At 38.8% G+C, this 18,711-nt stretch overlaps 1 protein-coding gene across 4 annotated transcripts in view; it reads left to right on the top strand.

The window, feature by feature from the left end:
• Window positions 1-18,711, top strand: part of Tnks (tankyrase) — a 153,443-nt gene that overhangs the window by 83,120 nt on the left and 51,612 nt on the right. For all 4 annotated transcript variants that reach the window (XM_059244387.1, XM_059244385.1, XM_059244388.1 and 1 more), the window contains 2 exons: window positions 6,961-6,997; window positions 7,719-7,794. In XM_059244387.1, the coding sequence (XP_059100370.1) occupies window positions 6,961-6,997; window positions 7,719-7,794 (113 nt within the window). The remainder of the gene's footprint in view (window positions 1-6,960; window positions 6,998-7,718; window positions 7,795-18,711) is intronic.

Here is an 18,711-nt window from a genome sequence, read left to right as displayed (position 1 = left end):
AGACATTAAATGGGGCATGTGGTGGCAGAGCTTGTCATTTGATGTATTGGTTTAAGTTCTTAGATTTAAAAAAAAAATGTGAATGGACCACTTCTTGCAAAGTTAAATATATATTTAATAAGCAGCCCAGCAATCAGCATTACTACTAGATGTTTGTCCAAGAGAAATGAAATCATATGTCCATACAAAATGGTTTCCATAGATGCTTATAATAATGTCATTTTACAACCACCAAAAATGCAACCCTGGATTTCTGTCAGCTAGGGAAAGGGTAATCAAATTGAAGTATGTCTATGTAATGATATTGCTTAACAATAAAAAAAAAACAAAAAAAAAAAAACAAAACTCTACTCTGTCTAGTGACAGGGACAGATTTCAAAAGCATTTACACCAAGTTAAAAAAAAAAGCCTAGATTCAAATGTTTATGTGTTCACTAGTTCTAGTCAGATGACTTGACATTGGGTGGCTGGGCTAGAGGTCTGTGCTTGAACAAGTTCAAGTCAATAGGGTTCAATCTCCAACAGTGGGAGAAAATGGAGAAATGTCAAGTAAACAAATAGAAACTTTAGGGACAGAAATTAGACCAGTGGTTGCTATGAAATGGGGCTTCACAAAAGCATGAGAAATTTTGGGGTGCAATAGAAATATTCTCTGTCTTCAGTAGTATCTAAGAGATAATTTGAGTGGTTAAGAGCATTTGCTGCTCTTGCAAAAGATCGGAATTAGCTTCCCAGCACCCACACTGGAAACTCATAACTGCCTCTAACTCTAGCACCAGAAAAATCCAACACCCTCTTCCTTCTTCTGGCTTCTACCAGCACATTCTTACACGTGTGCATACATGCATGCATGCATACACTAAGTAAAGTTAAAAAATACTTTAAAAGTGTGAGTGTACCAGGCATAGTGGTAGACACCTTTAATCTCAGCACTCAGGAGACAGAAGGCAGGCTGGATCTTTGTAGTCTACATAATGAGGCTCTCCTCCCTTTGAAAAAAACATGAATGTAACTATGTAAAATATACATGAATACATAGTATAATAAGACAGTTTTACCATAGTACAGAACACCCCCCGTAGAATCTGAAAACATTCCCTATAGCATTCATAGTTGTCAGTGAAATGTGGTAGTTATGTGCACCCATTTCAGACTTTAAATTAAGCGAGTATGAACTAGGAGGTCTAGAAAAATGCTAGAAACATGGCGTAGTGGCACATGCCTCTAATCCTAGCATCTGGGAAGCAGAGGCAGGTAGATCTCTGTGAGTTCAAGGCCAGCCTGCTCTATAAATGAGCCCTTGTCCCCCCAAAACAAAAGTAGCCCCCTAAAAAAGCTTTGTAGCCTCACCTGCTGGTGCACACCTGTAATCCCATTGTTGGGAGTCAGGGTGGGAAATCATCAGCACAAATTCAAGACCAGCCTGTGTCAACACATTGAGCTTAGGGAGGGAAGAGAAGGGAGGATGGGAAGACAGGAGAAAGAAAGAAAGAATAAAAGGTCATCAGTATAGCCCAAATTATTGCCAAGTGGATCAAATGTGCAATTTACTTTTCTAAACTGCTTGCTTTCTTTTTTTATAATTGTATTTTAATTTGATTACCGAGACCCTCAGCTGCCATTGGATAGATATTTGATAGTGAGCAGTCTGAGGTCCCAGGTCCTGTAAGCATTGTAATGTGCCTTGTTTAAAATGAGAATTCATTCCTTCCTTCTTTCCTTGTCATCTTTGTCATGTATCCACGGGTTCTTCCTCTGCAGTGTGCTCTAAAAGGTCATTCTCTTTGAAATGACAGTGGACTTGGTAGACAGCTCACTGGTTAACAGCTTCCTAGAGGAACACATCCTGAGCATTAATATCCTACTTTAGAGATTATAGATCTCACAATACAGCCCCCCTCTTCATCAGTGTGTATTTATATCTCCAGTTAGAATAGAGTTGTCCTCTCCGGTGTTGAAAGATTGGGGCCAGCTTAGTCAGTGTTCCCTGTATTTCATGGGGATGAAGCAGTTGTTGGATAGTAAACATAGAGAAAGAAAAATTTAGAGACTTGATTGCAGGAATTTTAACAGTAGGAAGAACGGGGGCTAAACGGGGGCTTCTGAATGATCAGAGCACCCTTCAGTTGCAGTACAAGTCCCACCATTGTATTGCAGTAGTGTGCAGGCATGGAAGTGAATGCTTGTCACACAGACACTACTGAAATACAGTGGTGGGACTGAGCAACAGAAGGCTTTAGTTTTGTCCTAGTTAGCTAGTTAATGTTAGCTACTGAACTTTTAGGAGACAAGTAAAAGATTGCCACCAAAAAAAAAAAAAAAAAAAAAAAAAACACCCCAAAAAAACAAAAAAACCTCTTCACAGCCTCAAGTGTTCTGTTTTGAAAAATTGTGGAGTGTTTCCTTTGATTGCGACCTTAGATTTAGCTGATGGTATGGACTTTGAAGCCACACCAGAAGAGACAGGAAGATTTGATAGGACTCAAGAATAGAAACAAGGGATTGAAAACTTAGGAAGACCTTTGACGTTTTTCCCTTGTCTCAGAAATCTTCATAAAAGATTTTAGAATAAAAACAATGGGTTAATTATTACTAAGACCCTGGTTTCTATATAGAGTATCAGTCTGTTGGAAAATTAGTTTGCCTGAGGATCTAGCTTTAGTGACTAGAGAATAGATTGTTTTCTGGTCTTGTAGCTAAAGTCTTTTCACAACCACTTAACTGGTTCTAAGTCTTCAAACCAAAACACAATGAAATACATCACTTCAACTAATATTTTATTCCCCAAATAGGCTGTGGGTTTGGCTAAAAGAATCAATTTTTTTATTTGCTGGTACCACAGTGCCAAGATTTCTGTATCAGCTTACCAGTTCGTGCTACTGGTGAGCACTCTCCAGGAGTATCAGGATTGTCAGGTCAGGGGCTGCTGTGCACCCAGCACCATGAGAGTGCATGCATTAACTTGGTGATGGAGACTGAAGTCTTTGCAAAGGTCTGCCCTTGAGATACCTAAGAAGTTCAGGAATTAAAGCGTGCTATGGAAATGTGAAATGTGTCGATCACTTGAAGAGACCCAGATGAATTTTCTTCAGTTCTCTTCCTGTTGTCCAGTGGTCCATGTTTATAAGTCCAGTGCTTCAAAGTGGTTCTGATGGGAAATTTGGGTTTATTATATTATTTAAAGCTACTAATTCTTGGATTTATAAAATGTTCTTGTACTTAACAGTTTAGTTTCTTTCCTCTAATGTAATCCTGTCTTTCAAAGTTCAAATTGTGGTTCTTTGTCTACACATTAGCTAGTTCCAGAGCCTGAGAGATTGGTGGATCGTAGTAGGACTAGACACTCAGTTTGACTGCTTTAGGACCAGTTCATTAACTAATAAATATGATAACTACTGGGCGTGGTGATACATGCCAGTAATCCCAGCACTCAGGAGACTGAGTGGCAAACAGATCACTATGAGTTTGAGGCTAACCTAGGCTACATAGCAAGGACCAGGCCGGCCAGGCAGGGCCAGCAAGACTGTGTGTCTGGGAGAAGGTGACTTACTTGTTAGATCTGTTCTGGAGCTGCAGGGTTGGGTGATCTAAGCAGGTGACTTTCCAGTTACATCTCTTTCATTTCATGTGTAAAGCAAGCATCACTCCGGGCACGCCCTGTGTGTTGTGAAAGCAGAGGACAGAAAGGTCAGAGTTTTTTTTTTTTTTTCAGTCCCTTACTGCTTTCAAAATCTGTGATTCTGTGCTCATAAACTTTCCATGCTATCCCATCTAGACAAAATGGCTCAATTCTGCAACACATTCTGCTTTGATCCTGCTAGTTATAGTGTTGAAATTGATGTAAATCAATAATCATGACTTCTGTATGTTTCTTCAAAAGAAAAATTTTCCTGTATCCTAAGAGAAAGAGAAATTATTTCTAACTACTTCAGAGAATACGAAGGGAAGTTTTATTTTTAACCTTCATTCTGATAACATTTATAAAACAATAATTTGTGTGTCTGTATAGGCATATGTATGTTTGCAGGTATCAATATTTGATAATAATGACTATTTAAAAATGAAACAAACATCGTGCCTACTTGTTTTCATCCCACTTTATTCTAATGAAAAAGTGATATTTAAGGCTGTCTATTTTCTTCATTCCAGGCTGCTCTGACTTCATTTGCTCTCTAGCTCACCCATTGCTGCTCAAACTGGGTATTATTAAAGAGTACAAATGCTCCGTAAAGCACCATGGTCTCAGCTAAAGGGAAACAGATCTGGTGCTGTGGCTGCTAGTAAGCAGCCGGGTTTGCTGTCAGTGTACAAAGGATTCTGGATTCATTATGCTACTTTTTCCTGTGAAGCAGGGTGTGAGAAATGGCTTCAGCTGTTGACTCATTGTGGTCCTTGGGCACCAGATAGTGGATGCTAGAATGTATTGCAGAAAAGCTGATTAAAGCGCTAGGATCTCTAACAGGAAGCGTAGAATCATCTGTAATGCATACTTACATATTTCTTTTGAAAGCATTGCCGTATTATCAGCCTATGCAGAAAGGAATAGTATTATTTCAGAACTGTACCTTTTTGGTGAAAAGAGCAAGCTGTGCATGCTTAGGACTTTGTGCAGGTAGACTGATTGGAACTGTGAGGGGCCTGACTCCTTTGCAGTTTTTCTACTTAGCTTATTGAAATTATATTTCACCATGGCTTGAAGTTCAGTAGTTACTTGCAGTTCACAATGCAAATATGCATAATCCAGAACATCAGCTGTCAGAGCCTAGTACCTCGTCGCCATGTCCTGGCTGCCTTTCTTCCCAACAAAAGTTTGCTGGAGTGAAGTATGGAAATATTTTGTGTAGTCAGTAAACTTGAAGATGCTTAAATACAATGTATTTTGCATTCTTCCTGTTAAAACATTTCAACATTTTCTCAGCAAGCTCAAACTTGGTCCTTTCATTTAGTCTGCCTCATTGTCCTGCTGATGTCCTTGGCTTGTCTAGGAAGAGCCAGCCTTTCCCCTCCTCTCTCCTCCGGCCTTTCCTCCTCTCCCACATTCCTCACCTGAAAGCCACTCATTTCTTCTTTAAAACTCTGCTGTAGTGTCCTTCTCCCGAAAGACCTCCTTAACCCACAGTCAGCCTGTCCGGAACCCTATTTAGACTAGCCAATAAGCCCGTAATAGTATTTCATAGATTTCCTCACAATCTACTGCAATCGTTTGCTTACAGTTTTCTCTCTCTCCTTTAATAGGATAATATTCCTTTTGAATGCACAAGTGGCTTTTATAGATGTATTCCATAATTTGCATTATTTAGATTATAATTATTCAGGCTTTTTAGTTTTAAATTTGACTTTATAACATCATATTCATAGTATGTTCAACTTCCATATTGCTGTAAAAAATGTTTAATAAAGGGAAGTCTTTAGCTTTGAGCCTTTTTGGCCAGAAGATACAGTTTTACTTTTGCGTGGTTAATTATTAAACAACCTGAACTACAATTTATAGGAAATTGGAAAGACTAATTCTGTGATTCTGAAATTGTTCAATCTACCTACCATATGGAATTGGGGGGTGCATAGAACAGATTTCATTGGTATAAGATTCCCTTAATAACTTTTCTATTTGAAAACATGGTTATAGTTTCTAGATTTTAGCCTAGTTCCAATCCAAGAGACAAGACAAAGGCAAAGCTATATAATATTTGTTAATAGTGGATTATAGGATTTAAGCAGCTACTCAGTGGTCCTTGGTATCTTTGTAGTGTTTGCATTAAAATAGCTCAACTTCATGGCAAAATGCAAAGAAAATGTAAAGAAAGGTATGACCGCAAATAAGTATTTTAAAACAATTTAAGGTTATTATTTAACTTTTATTTAATCTAAAGTTTTCTTTTGCTAATGTATACCTGATATTTTTTCACAGATGACATGTTAAGGCAATTTGTATAATTATTTCTTTAATGATATTACCGACTGCCTTATAGCTGAATCATAACCCTGGCTGTTCTTTTTATTTAATGAAGGAACAAACACAGTGTTGTTATTATTAAGGTTCCTTGTCCTTCAGTTGAGCTCGCAAAAGAAACTTGTTAGATCTTGAGTACTCTAAGAAATCTGCCATGAAAGATTTGTAATTTCTATTTTCACTGATACATTTTGAAAAGTCTGTTGTGAAAAATAGAGTAAAATTACCCATGTTGTAGTAACTGGTTCCCTGCTCATTTCCTGAGATGCCTACTTACTAAGATTTACTGTTGGTAGAATTTGGCATACCGAGGATAAAGGCTGATGCAGGTTAGGTTATTGTTGCCGGTTAAAGAATGTGCTCTCTGTTTTGGTTTTGGAGCACTGCCTCCAAGAGGCTCGCTGCGTTTGGTACGTAGTTCACGTATTTCTAGTCTACAGACCTTCCCTGTCGAGGGGAGAAAGGATTCGTGGTTCTGATATTTACATTTCTTTCTTTCCTTTTTCTTGCTATAAAGCTCAGTGATGGTAATCAATTAAAAAAAAACAACTTTCCATGCCGTTAGAAATAAAACTGAGGTTTTTTTGAAGGCTAGTAATTCGTACCTTTAAAGAGGCACATTATTTTGCTTTTGTCTCAAAATGTATTATGCTTCACAAGTATACTGTGACAGCCTGAATACAAACGGGGGGAAGGGACATTGTCTTGAGCTGGCATGCTGTTATCAGAGGGAATGTGTTCCTGGACGCGAGATTTAGCATTCATTGGTTGTCTGAAGAAAGCTATTTCATCTGAGGATTGGACAAGAAGCTGCGTCAATTTGCTGCCCGTCTCCAAGGCACTGGTGATGCTGCCTTCACAAGCTGGCTAACGTCACGGCTCCATCACCCAGCGGGGTGTGGACTCTCTTTTTCTGTTCTTCTCTATTTAATTCTCTATTTGCTGCCTACTGCATTTCTTAATCTGTCTTCTGCCAAATGCTAACAGCATGATATTTTGCAATCATCTAGGTGAATACAAAAAAGACGAACTCCTAGAAGCTGCTAGGTAAGTGATTCCATTCATTTTAAGTGAGTATAATGCATCTAAGGGAGGAAAGGGGGAGGGCAGGTGGAGGAGTATAAAGATTTATAACCTGTTCTTGTCTTGCTTGGGTTTTAAGGGATATAGTGTGGATAAGATCTACTAAGTCTTTGTGCACTTTATTTTACATTGTTAGTGGGCATAATGACAGAATCCTTCACTGTGCTGAGTATTGTAAGGCTAATTTTATTTGTAACCTATCTTGAGGTACCTGCAAACGTTTCAAAAGATATTCTTGGAGTGTTTATATGCCTATGTCTTTCTTTTGCTTTGAAGATATTTTCCCTAACCAAGCTTGAAGGAAAGACATAAAGTAAACGTTAAAATCCTCAGCTATTTTGTTGATGGTGGTGGTAGTCATGGTCATTTATAATTTAATTGATTACCTCTTTATAGAATTTGTATTTTTAAACTCCAGACTTCTTTTTTTCATAATAAAGTTTGTTTGTAATTAAAATGACTCTGTAGATAAATTTTTAAATGTAGAAAGCTACATTACCCAACATATCGTAACACTACATAATTAACAGGAATTATGTTAACTGAAATAAATATTAAGACATGCATTGTGGTCCATATTTAAAAAATAAGGCAACATCTTTGTTTTCCACTCTCAATGAAAACACCCGTAAATACTCCTAAGCAGCCCTGTGACTACAGAAATTGACTTCCTCCCTCTTTATAGGAGTGGTAATGAAGACAAACTGATGGCCTTACTGACACCTCTCAATGTGAACTGCCATGCAAGTGACGGGCGCAAGGTAAGTTGGTGCCAATGCTTCCAGGAGTGTGTTGCTTTACAGTGCAGTTCTGTTCAGTGTGCTCTGTGTACGTACGTGTTTATACGGACATATTTGTAAGCCGTTTGTACCGGCATCTTTGCGCTGTAAAATGAAATGCTGCTCTCTCTTCCTGGGGGTTGGGACAGCTTCATGGAGCTAGGGAAGTGTGTGTGGATCTTAAGGAAGCTTCCCTCTTAAATGTCAGACACAAAAGTTGTTTGTTCCTTGAACTGCACGCATTGTTTTCGGTGAATAAAATTAACATCGTGTTTTCTGTGTGCCCTGATGGAAAGGATATTTATCTTGGTTAGGACATATGCATTTTTTATTTATTTGGTAGATTTGTCTGATAGATAACAGTACTTCTTCCATTAAAGGTGAGAAACTGCTCATGATTTTTTAGATCTCTGGAAGAGTTCTGCTTTTTTCTTCTTAATTATGGCATATTGTCAGAAAGTAGACTGTAAGAGAAATATTCTGCATAAAGATACACTTGTCATAACTGTAAGGTAATGTATAAAATGCGCAGCTCGCAGCCTCACTGTCTGCTCTGTACTCCTGCTGAATATAGAACGAACTGTAATGTGTTTCAGACTGTGGTAATTGACTGCGAAGTTTGCAGTGATTTACCTGGTAGACCAAAAGAGCCCCAGAACATTCTCTCCTGCGCTAAACTAGCAAATTCACGGAGTTCTCTTCCTCACTCTGGGGAGGTGATTTTTAAGGGTAGCTGCTCTTTTTTTTCCTGTGGTTTTGGAGTTGCTGTAGGGATTTTAACCCCTGTGAGTACTTTGAGCTCCATATTTTATTTGGATCATCTCAGTAGGTAGTTACTTCTCTCACTGTGTGAGTAAGAGCTTTCTCATCTGTAGTGGGTGGAACTGTGGACTGTAGACGGAGCTAAAGCCCAGCTTCCTTGACTTCTCCATAACCCTCTAGTCCTGGGAAGTTGGTGGGCAATTTCCTGTTCAGGAGATGAACTAGCCATCCTAGCTTCGTCCCCAGTCCTCACCCCTCTACTGGACAGCCCCATTTTTTTTTCCCCTCTCACTTCCTTCTAGCTGGAGCCAGTGTTCTTACCCAGTTCCATGGCTCTTTCTCTGCATTAGCCACATGGTTTTTGCCGTAGACTTCCTTACATTGTGCTTTTGCTTACCATGGCTGTCTTCTACTGTTCTGTGTTTTTTGTATTTTGCACAGGATCAACCTGGCATCTAGCAGCAGCTTTAGAGTATTAGTCTGGTTCACTGACAAATGTGATTTTATCCCCCGAGTGAGAAATCGTCTCTTCTCTTGTCTTTTAGGAAATTAAGTCTGTAGTATGTGAGTGAGAGAGTGTATGTTTTCTGTTAGTCATGCTTTGTACTCCGTTGATTTCTACATAGTTACAACATGAGGAAGAACTATATTATTTTCATGTGTAAGACATCTTTAGGAACAAACCTGAGCTATCATAATGAGGGATTTCTGCTTAAATAATACAATAATATTCTAAAAAAAAATGCACACACACTTATAGATTATCAGGTTTTTTTTTTCAATTTAAATCAGATAACAAAATTAAATAGACGTTTATTAGGGCTTGTTGCAGTGCATATAAGGAATCATTCAAAGTTGTCATCTGTATACAGATCACAAATAAAATTGCATACATCAAGGTTGGTGATGTTTCCGTTTAGATTTTTATCCTCATTTGTGGCACCGAGTGATGCTCACTAACATGCGCCAGTTGTGTGAAGCCAAAAGCTGTGTTCTCGGTGCTGGTGGGGACTGGTGTCATGTCATCTTCTGCTTATGACAGTGGTGTTTGCTTTCGTGCAGTAGGTGTCAAGAAAACGTGAGCCAATCCAAGCTGATAAAGTACAAGTTTCTCAGATATTTGCTGTATTTTTTAAGACATTCTCATGTGTTTACTAGAGTGGGGGAACTTGGTTTTACATTTTAGAAGGATAAAGGTACCTTTTTCTGTGTGGTAAGTTAGTGAAATATTTAACATTTTACCTTTTGGCTTTTATATTAGAACAGGTCATACAATCAAATCCTGTTTGTAGAGCCTTTCCAAAAGACTGCTAATGCCGAACTGGTTTCTGTCTTAGTTTTACTACACTTCTTGGTATGTGCATTTCCAAGGCCCATAGAAATGTAAATTCACAAATAGTTTTAGAAAGAAGTGCTCCTTATACAGTCACTGTGGGTGGAGAATTGCTTTGAGATGTGTAGGGAGTGAGATTTAGTATTCTTCTTAGTGTTGTATGTGGGGTTGCACACTAGCGTGGTTTTCATTGTCTTGTATTGCGTCGCTGTGACTTGAAGATGATCTATTTGGTAACGTGAGTGGTTCATATTTTGATTTCCCACAGATGTCTGTTTGTCCAGCCTCTAAAGTACTGAGAATCATGACATACCAGGAAGGCTCTGCCTGCTTTATCTTGTGCTTTGCTTTCATTTTTACCAAAAGGCAAACTCACCATAAGATACATACTATGGTATACACCTGTACTCTCAGCAAATTGGGGAGGCTGAGGCAGGGGGATTGAAAATTAGCAGGGACAGCCCAGACTACATAATGAAATCCTATCTCAAAACACCGAAGAAAAGAATTTTTATAGACAGAAAAGACCACACGGGAAAGTAGTAAGAGAAGAGCAAGTGGATTGGTGATTTCAAAGTGACTTTTTTTTTTTTAACTTTTATTGCTTCTTTGTGGATTTCACATCATGCGTTCCAATCCCACTTATCTCGCCCCCTCGAATCTGCCCTCTGCCCTTGCAACCTCCTCCCAAAACAAAATTTAAAAGAAAAACCAACCAAACAAAAACAGAAAAAGAAAAAAGAACAGAATCTTGTTGTGGAAGCTGTAATGGTCCCATTATTTCATTGTCTTTCTGGGGCTGATCTAAAACTGCAGGCTGGCCTGTGACTCACAGAGATCCTCCTGCCTCTGTCTCTCTAACGCTGGGGTTAAAGGTGTATGCCACCAAGCCTCACCTTTTTTTTTTTTTTTTTTTTTTAAGTTGAGACAAGGCAGCTTCCTGGTCATGCTGTGTTGAGCTGCCCTTTAGAGAATTTGGCTAACATTCTTGTAGTAGTAATTTCTCATCTGCGACCAGACCACAAATAACAACATGGAGACTTCTTATTAATTATGAAAACTGCTCGGCCTTAGCTTAGGCTTGTCCCACTAGCTCTTATAATTTAAATTAACCCATTTATGCTAATCTACATTATGTCGCATGCCTCATTACCTCATCTCTCCATAACTGCTCATGCTGCTTCCTCTGCCTCTGGCTGGCGACTCTGCCTTCTTCCTGGAGTTCTCTCTCTGCCCAGAAGTCCCACCTGTACCTCCTGCCTAGCTGTTGGCTGTTCAGCTTTTTATTACACCAATCACAGCAGTATATTTTCACACAGTGAACAAAAATGCCACATTTCCCCCTTTGTGTCTAAATAAAAAGGATAGGTTTTAAATCTTATACAGTAAAATTATATACAATAAGAACAATTATCAAGGAAGAATTCACATTCATAATGTCCAGTCTATTTGTATTTGTCAAATTTGGAGAAATTACTCTATTATCTATCTTATCTTGATGAGCCCAAAGTTTTATACCTAAATCATTTCCTAATATAATTTATATTACCATCCTAAAAATATCTTATTAGACTTAACACCTTCTTAGATAAATAACTTAAGCTTTCATGTTTTCAACCTATAAACTTTACATATTTTATGTAAGTTATTTTTCTTTCTTAATTTGGTAACAAGGAAAACTGTACAACTCTCTAGTCTTCAATCCCTATCAGAGACCCAAGAAGGATAAAATGTTACCTGAGTAAATAGGAAGTGCAGAACAAACAACTTCCAAAACTATAGAAATGACAAAGAGAGCTGGCTGCCTGGACAGCCAAAGTTCCTCTGCAGTGTGGGGGGCATCCATCTTTGGCCTACAGGCCTAGAACATCTGGCAGACTTTTCTGTGAAGCAGGGATTTTGAAGGACTGTCCTGCCTTGTCTTGGTAAAGTTCAGCACTCTTATCCAATTTGGATAGCATATTGTCATCAGTTGAGGCAAGGGCAGTTTCTTGCCCAGTGGCTAACTTTGCCACAATAAAAGCAAACTCCATATGGAGGTTCTTCAATGTCCATCATCCTTTTTTTTTTTAAGCAAATTGATGCTGCCAGGAGCAGACATGTCTTACTGTCATTAAAAGTCTTAGGTTATTAAAACATCTTAAATATCATATTCTTTATGTCTCTGAAGTGTTTGAAGACCATATGTCTATCTAAAATATATCTCTGTTTGACCTTGAAAATATACCTAACATGGCCACAAATTTGATTGTTAGATAACTAACTGCTAACCTATATTTCTTTATTATCCTAAATAGCTTTCAAGGATTAAAACTTTACATTTTTAAATGAACTGCATAGGTATAATACCTTAAACAAGAGTAGAATCAGTATAACAAAATAACCTTAAATTTGTATCAGTATACAAAAGTATCTTAAACAAGAGTAGACATATATAGTGTATGTTCTAACAAAAATAACCTTACATTTGTTTCAATGTGCAAAAAGCCATACCAATGTAAAATATTAGAGACTAGTAGTTGTTTTTAGTTTAAAAGTAGATTCAATAATCTACCCTTTATCTTGTCATTTCTATATCCCCCTTTTTCTTTTCAGAATGAGATCCCTGAATTTAATCTGCTTTGCTTAGTTTCCTCCGTGACTGTGACCAATAACAACTTGCAACCAACCCACCTAAACAATGACAAACATCCATAATCCACCAAACAACCAAAAAAACCACCCACTCCACCTCTTGGGAATATTGGCATCATGTTTTCTAGATTGCTTTCCTGTTGTCTGGGAGTGAGGGCATCTCTAGGGGACCCTGAGAAAATTGAAAGAATGGTTAAGTCCTGGGAGAACTAGCCGTATCATTTGTTGTCCAATCTCTGTGTAATGGGAAAGTATAGGACTTATCTGCAGTCCTGGCTGGAGTAATCTGTGAGGCTGGATCATCTCAGCTAGCAGCTTTGAAGTTGTTCTGGATGCAGAATTTTGAGGAAACTGCAACAGAGGCATTTTTGAGGGGCTGGATCACCTGAGCTATTTGACTTCATTCGTGTCTGGTCCTTTTTTTCTTTCTGAAAACACACAAACTTTTAAAGGTAACATATACATCTGTGTCAACACAAGTATGGAATGTACAGTGTGTACAAGTCAGCTAAAGATTTTCTGTTTTATGTTTGGGCAGGTAAAAGGCATCTGTTAACTTTATAAGTTTGTCTGTACTATATAACCAAACCTCTATCCATGTCACATGAAAGGATGGCGTGTAATAATAAATCATGAGGACTCTGTAGCCACCAAGATTTATCATGTCTCATCCAGTCTCAGAGCTGTTCCCATAAGTAGAGGGATCTGTATATATGTCACCTGTCCTGTAGTCTTTCTTGGTTTTTGTTTTGTTTTTTAGCTTTTATTGTCTGTAGCCAAGATTTTCAGGAGGTCTTTCCCAATCAAATCTGATCTTCATTAATGTTGAAGAGAATTATAACTTTTTCTTTCCTGTAAAAACAAAGGCACAACCTTTCCCCTGAAGCAACATATTTTCTGACTTTTGAAGTTAAGTCATTCTTAAAATATATAGGTTCGCTTAATTTAGCAGTTTCCATAATTCAGTGCCTCTCAGCAGCTATTGTTTTGGTTCATTAGCATTTAAAATTTAAATTTGACAAAGCACCACACAGGATTCAGACATCCTGTGTATTTCCCATCTTTATATGACTTATTCTTTTTATATTACTTTATTCTTTCTTTAAAGACTTTATTATTTTTAAGCTTTTTTTTTTTTTTTCCTATGACTGGCTATACCCATTTTCTTTTCATTCTGTAGCATCTAAGCACTTTTTTAAACATATTGTACCCTTTCAAAGGTTTCCTGTGTCTGGACCTGGCTTTACTAATCTTCTACAGTGTTCTCTGACCACATGAGACAAATCTGGAACTGCCATGTCAGCTGGCACACAGGCTCAGCCTGGCACATAGCACTGGCACTGGTGCTGGTGGTCGGTAACCATGCCTCTGTATGCTGCCACCAAGCACTAGCCCACCTGAGAGATGGCAGGACTAAGACATCTGGTTCCTTGTCCAGAACTTCTCTTAGCTTCTCAGGCCCTACATTTGGATATTTGAGTCCCTATGTTGGATGCCATATGTAGTAGTAATTTCTCATTGGCCATCAGCCCACAAATAACAACATGGAGACTTCTTATTAATTATGAAAACTGCTCGGCCTTAGCTTAGGCTTGTCCCACTAGCTCTTATAACTTAAATTAACCCATTTATACTAATCTGCGTTCTATCATGTGGCTCATTACCTCATCTCACCATATTGTTCATGATGCTTCCTTCGCATCTGGCTGGCGACTCTGCCTTTTTCCCAGAATTCTCTGCCCAGAAGTCCCATCTGTACCTCCTGCCTAGCTATTGGTTGTTCAGCTTTTTATTACACTAATCGCAGCAGTACATTTTTACACAGTGTACAAATATCCCACAACACATTCTCTGTCCTGAGTTCCCCAGAGGTCAGAAAGCAGCTTCATTTTTGCTTGTCTCGAAAAACCAAAAAAAAAAAAAGAAAGAAAGAAAAAGAAAAAAGAAAAGAAAAAGAAAACCTTTGTGTCCTGTACCTAGCCTCCTGCCATATTCCACATAGTGGAGCAGTGAGTAGAGAGTTAGTACTAAATCATTTGGCTGTTATGATTCATTATTACAATTCTGTTTAGAAGTTATGTTCAGAAATGGTACTTCAACATCTGCTCTACAAATTGTTAGAATCTGAGTTAAAAGTGTTTACTTTTTCTCCTGCCTTTGCAGATTATCAAACATTGCATGATAAAGATGATAAAGATAGTCTAAAACATCCTGCAAGGATTATGACTAGGTACAATCCTGGCTTGAGCAGAATGGCCAGTTAGTAACACACACTCTGTGTTCTGTAGAAAGTTCTTAAGGGATGAACTTGTGTCTGAAAGACACAGCTAGGTATAGAGAGTTTGAGAAGCAGTAAGAAAAAAAAAATGAACAGCTAAAATGGACTTAATAATTCTCAATTTGAGGGCTGGAGAGATGGCTCAGTGGCTAAGAACACTGACTAATATTCCTGGAGGACACAGGTTTAATTCCCAGCACCCACATGGCAGCTCACAACTGTCTGTAACTCCAGTTCTAGGGGACCTGGCACCCATGGCAAAACATCAATGCACATAAAAAAAATAAATAAATAAAACTGCTTTGGATTTCCACCCTATCTTCTGAGACAGGGTCTCTCAGTGAACCTGGAGCTTGCTTTCAGGTAGACTGGCTGGCTACTTGTTTACAATCCCTCATCCCCTACAAGCTACAGGATGAACTAGCTTTATTTTAATTTTTTAAAAATTTATTGTTGTTTTTTGTGTGTGGATGGATGTTTTTGCCTGCATGTATGTCTGTGTACCCATGAGGCCTAAAGAGGGTATTTGATCCCCTGGAACTGGAATTACAGATGGTTGTAAGCTGCCATATGGGTGCTAAGAATTGAACCTGGGTCTTCTGGAAGAGCAGCCAGTACTCTCTAGCCCCTAGCTTTTATCTAGAGATAGGGTCTTACTGTGTAGCTCTGACTAGCCTAGCTGGCTGTGTAGACCAGATTGGCCCCAGCTCCCTACTACTGGGATTAAAGGTGCTTGCCACCATATCTGGCTGAATTAGCATTCTTAAAGCAGTTGCCTGGCCAGTTACAATGTAAACTATTAATTTCCCAGTCCAAGAATATGCCACTTACCTGGTATCAGTCATCTTTGACTACAGTGACATTGACAACATAGCCTAGAAGGACCACACATTTCTTTCTTACCGTTTCAGAGGCTGTCAAGTGCAAGGTCAGAGTGCCAGCATGTTTGGTTGCTGAGGAGAGTCTGTCCTGGCTGTGTTTTCACCAGTTGCTCTCATGCCAGCAGAAAGCAGTCTCTTAGCTCATCTTATGAGGTCCCTAGCCCTAGACGTCAGTGAAACCGTAACACTTCCTGTCACTTTAGGAGTGGACTTCAACAGGAACTTAAGGGGGTTACAAGTGTCAGCATGACCTGGTTTTTAGCATCTGTGACTATTTTAATCATAAAAAATTCAAGTTTTCAAAAAGGCCTCTATCTTTTTTGCATGAATATTCATATCCTCAACCCTTAAATTAAAATTGCAATGGCAAATTTCTCAAAGTATAGAAAATGTTTATAATACACCTTTTAAAAGGATTTTCCAGTAACTCGAAAAGTATTCTAAGATTGGCATTGATAGTAAGAATCAAAACTATAAATAACAAGTATAAACAGTTGAAATACTGAATATTGAACTAATACCAGAAGTAGGCTAATTCTAAATGTATTTTCCTCTTATAACTCTGACTTAATTTTTGTATTGCAACACAATACACTACTCTTGCATACTCCAAAAACACCAGAGAAAATAAACTGTCTTTATACGGGTTCAGTACCTGTGGCAGTGGGTGATGGGAAGGCTGTAATTGAGGACAGCTGGAGGCCTCTACCTCTGACGCTGCTGCATTTACCACGTGAATAGATCCTAGAATAGCAAGGACATCACAACTGAAGGAACCGCTGTGGCAACATATCTCCACCACCCTAGAGGTCTTCACACCTTCACAGCAACTCAAGGAAGCACCCAATTTCCAGGCATCCACTTACCATGACTACCTACATAGCTAATATAAAGGAGTAGTCCCTCTGTGTCCTCACAGATCACCAGTAATGACTACTTGCATGGCTAGTGTAAAAGAGTAGTTCCTCTGTGTCCTCACAGATCACCAGTAATGACTACCTGCATGGCTAGTGTAAAGGAGTAGTTCCTCTGTGTCCTCACAGATCACCAGTAATGACTACCTGCATGGCTAGTGTAAAGGGAGTGAGTAGTCCCTCTGTGTCCTCACAGGTCACCAGTAATGACTACCTGCATGGCTAGTGTAAAGGAGTAGTTCCTCTGTGTCCTCACAGGTCACCAGTAATTGCACTTTGAACTTGTCTTTTCAAAAATAAGTTATCTCTCTATTGTAAAAAAAAAGTTACCTGTCTATTATAAATTGTCCAGAACTTTTTGTTTTTATTTTTATTTATGTGTGTATGTGTGCCTTGTGTGTGCATGTACCTGTGGAGGCCAGCAAAGGGCATTGGATCCCCAGGAGCTGGCATTAGGAGAGGTTTCTCTGTAGCTTTGGAGCCTGTCCTAGAACTCGCTCTATAAACCAGGCTGGCCTCGATCTCACAGTCATCTGCCTGCCTGTGCCTCCCAATTGCTGAGATTAAAGGTATGAGTCACCACCACCCAGCTGAATTTTTTATGTTTAGGTATGAAAACCTAAGGTTGCAAATATTAATTGCAAGAGGAAATTCAGGGCCAAGGATAGGGCTCATCAGTACAGCACTTGTGTAGCATGTGGACACCATGAGTTCAGTTCCTAGCACCACTTGAGAAGGGGAAAAGGTTGAACCTAACCCAACAGCTATCCATTCAAAACATGAAGTAAGGGTAAAAGGTATTTATATGAGTTGGGTAGTGTGAAGTTTTCCTCCTTAAAACACAAAATACCAAAGTATGGTCAGACTAGCAAACTGAAAAGCTAGAGATGTTCTTTGAGAGTGCTTATGTGTGTCTTTTTTCTCCCCATACACCCTGTAAGAAGATGCTAAAAAAAACTTTCCATTTACATATTTGACTTCTTTGGCTGATTCTGATCTAAGGTTAAAAAGAGAAACTCAAATTAGTTGCTGGTTGAAGAATCTCCTTGTGATTTCTACAAGTTCAAATCGAATTAAGTTAGCATTTAGAGCTCCATTGTCCCATGGGTTACCCTACTCATTTCATTTATCTTTATCTTTCTAATTCATTTGTGTAAAATACAGTCTTTATATCTTCACTTTAAAAAGACTTTTAAAATTACTTTTCTAACATTCCTGGGGTTTGAATCTAGGGCCCTCTCTGTAGCTGGAAGCCTTTCTCTGTCTCGCCCGGCCCCGCTGTCCTGCATCTACTTATAAAATAATCATTCAGAGGCTTAATATTAATTACAAACTGTTTGGTCTATGGCTCAGCTTCTTACTAGCTAGCTCTTATATCTTAAATTTACCCATCTAGTCATCTATGTATGGCCACATGTCTCATGGCTTTACCTGTGTTTAATTACATCTTGTTTCTCCAGCACGCAGCATCTCCCCGACTCAGCCTTTCTTCTCCCTGTCTCCTTGCTTGTCTTTCCCACCTGGCTATAACCTGCCCTGCCATAGGCCAAAGCAGCTTCCTTATTAACCAATGGTAGCAACACATATTCACAGCACACAGAAAGACTATCCCACAGCACCTCTCCTTGATAGGCAAATGCTCTACCACAGACATATATCCATAGCTCTTTTTATTTTGAGATGGGGGTCTTGCTAAGTTACTTAGGCTAGCCTTCAACTCCAAGTAGCTGGGATTGCAGGCCTTGTATTAAAGGTAGTTGAAATGTACAATAGTAGTTTTTTAAACTATCTCATAAGTTCTATAACTTTAAATTTAGATATTTGCATAGATGAGTCTTTTACTTTGGAAGAACATCCTCTCTGAGGCCTGTAAACTACCAGCTACCCCTCTGTCTCTCTTGATGGAATCCATCAAGGATCCACAGGCTCCAGTTAGCCCTGTCTCTCTTGATGGAATCCGTCTAGAATCCACAGACTCTTACAAGGAAGAGGCTCTTAAGTGACAGCTGCTCTAGCCTCTCAGTACAGAGTTGAAACCTTTTCAAGGAATAATGCCAACAGGTTGTGCTTAAGTGAATTTTTGTTGTTTTTCTTTTT

The sequence above is a fragment of the Peromyscus eremicus genome, chromosome 17 (assembly GCF_949786415.1).
Source record: "Peromyscus eremicus chromosome 17, PerEre_H2_v1, whole genome shotgun sequence".
Lineage (NCBI taxonomy): Eukaryota > Metazoa > Chordata > Mammalia > Rodentia > Cricetidae > Peromyscus > Peromyscus eremicus.
Note: the sequence above shows the minus strand (reverse complement) of the source record. Positions and strands in the feature narration are given on the sequence as shown.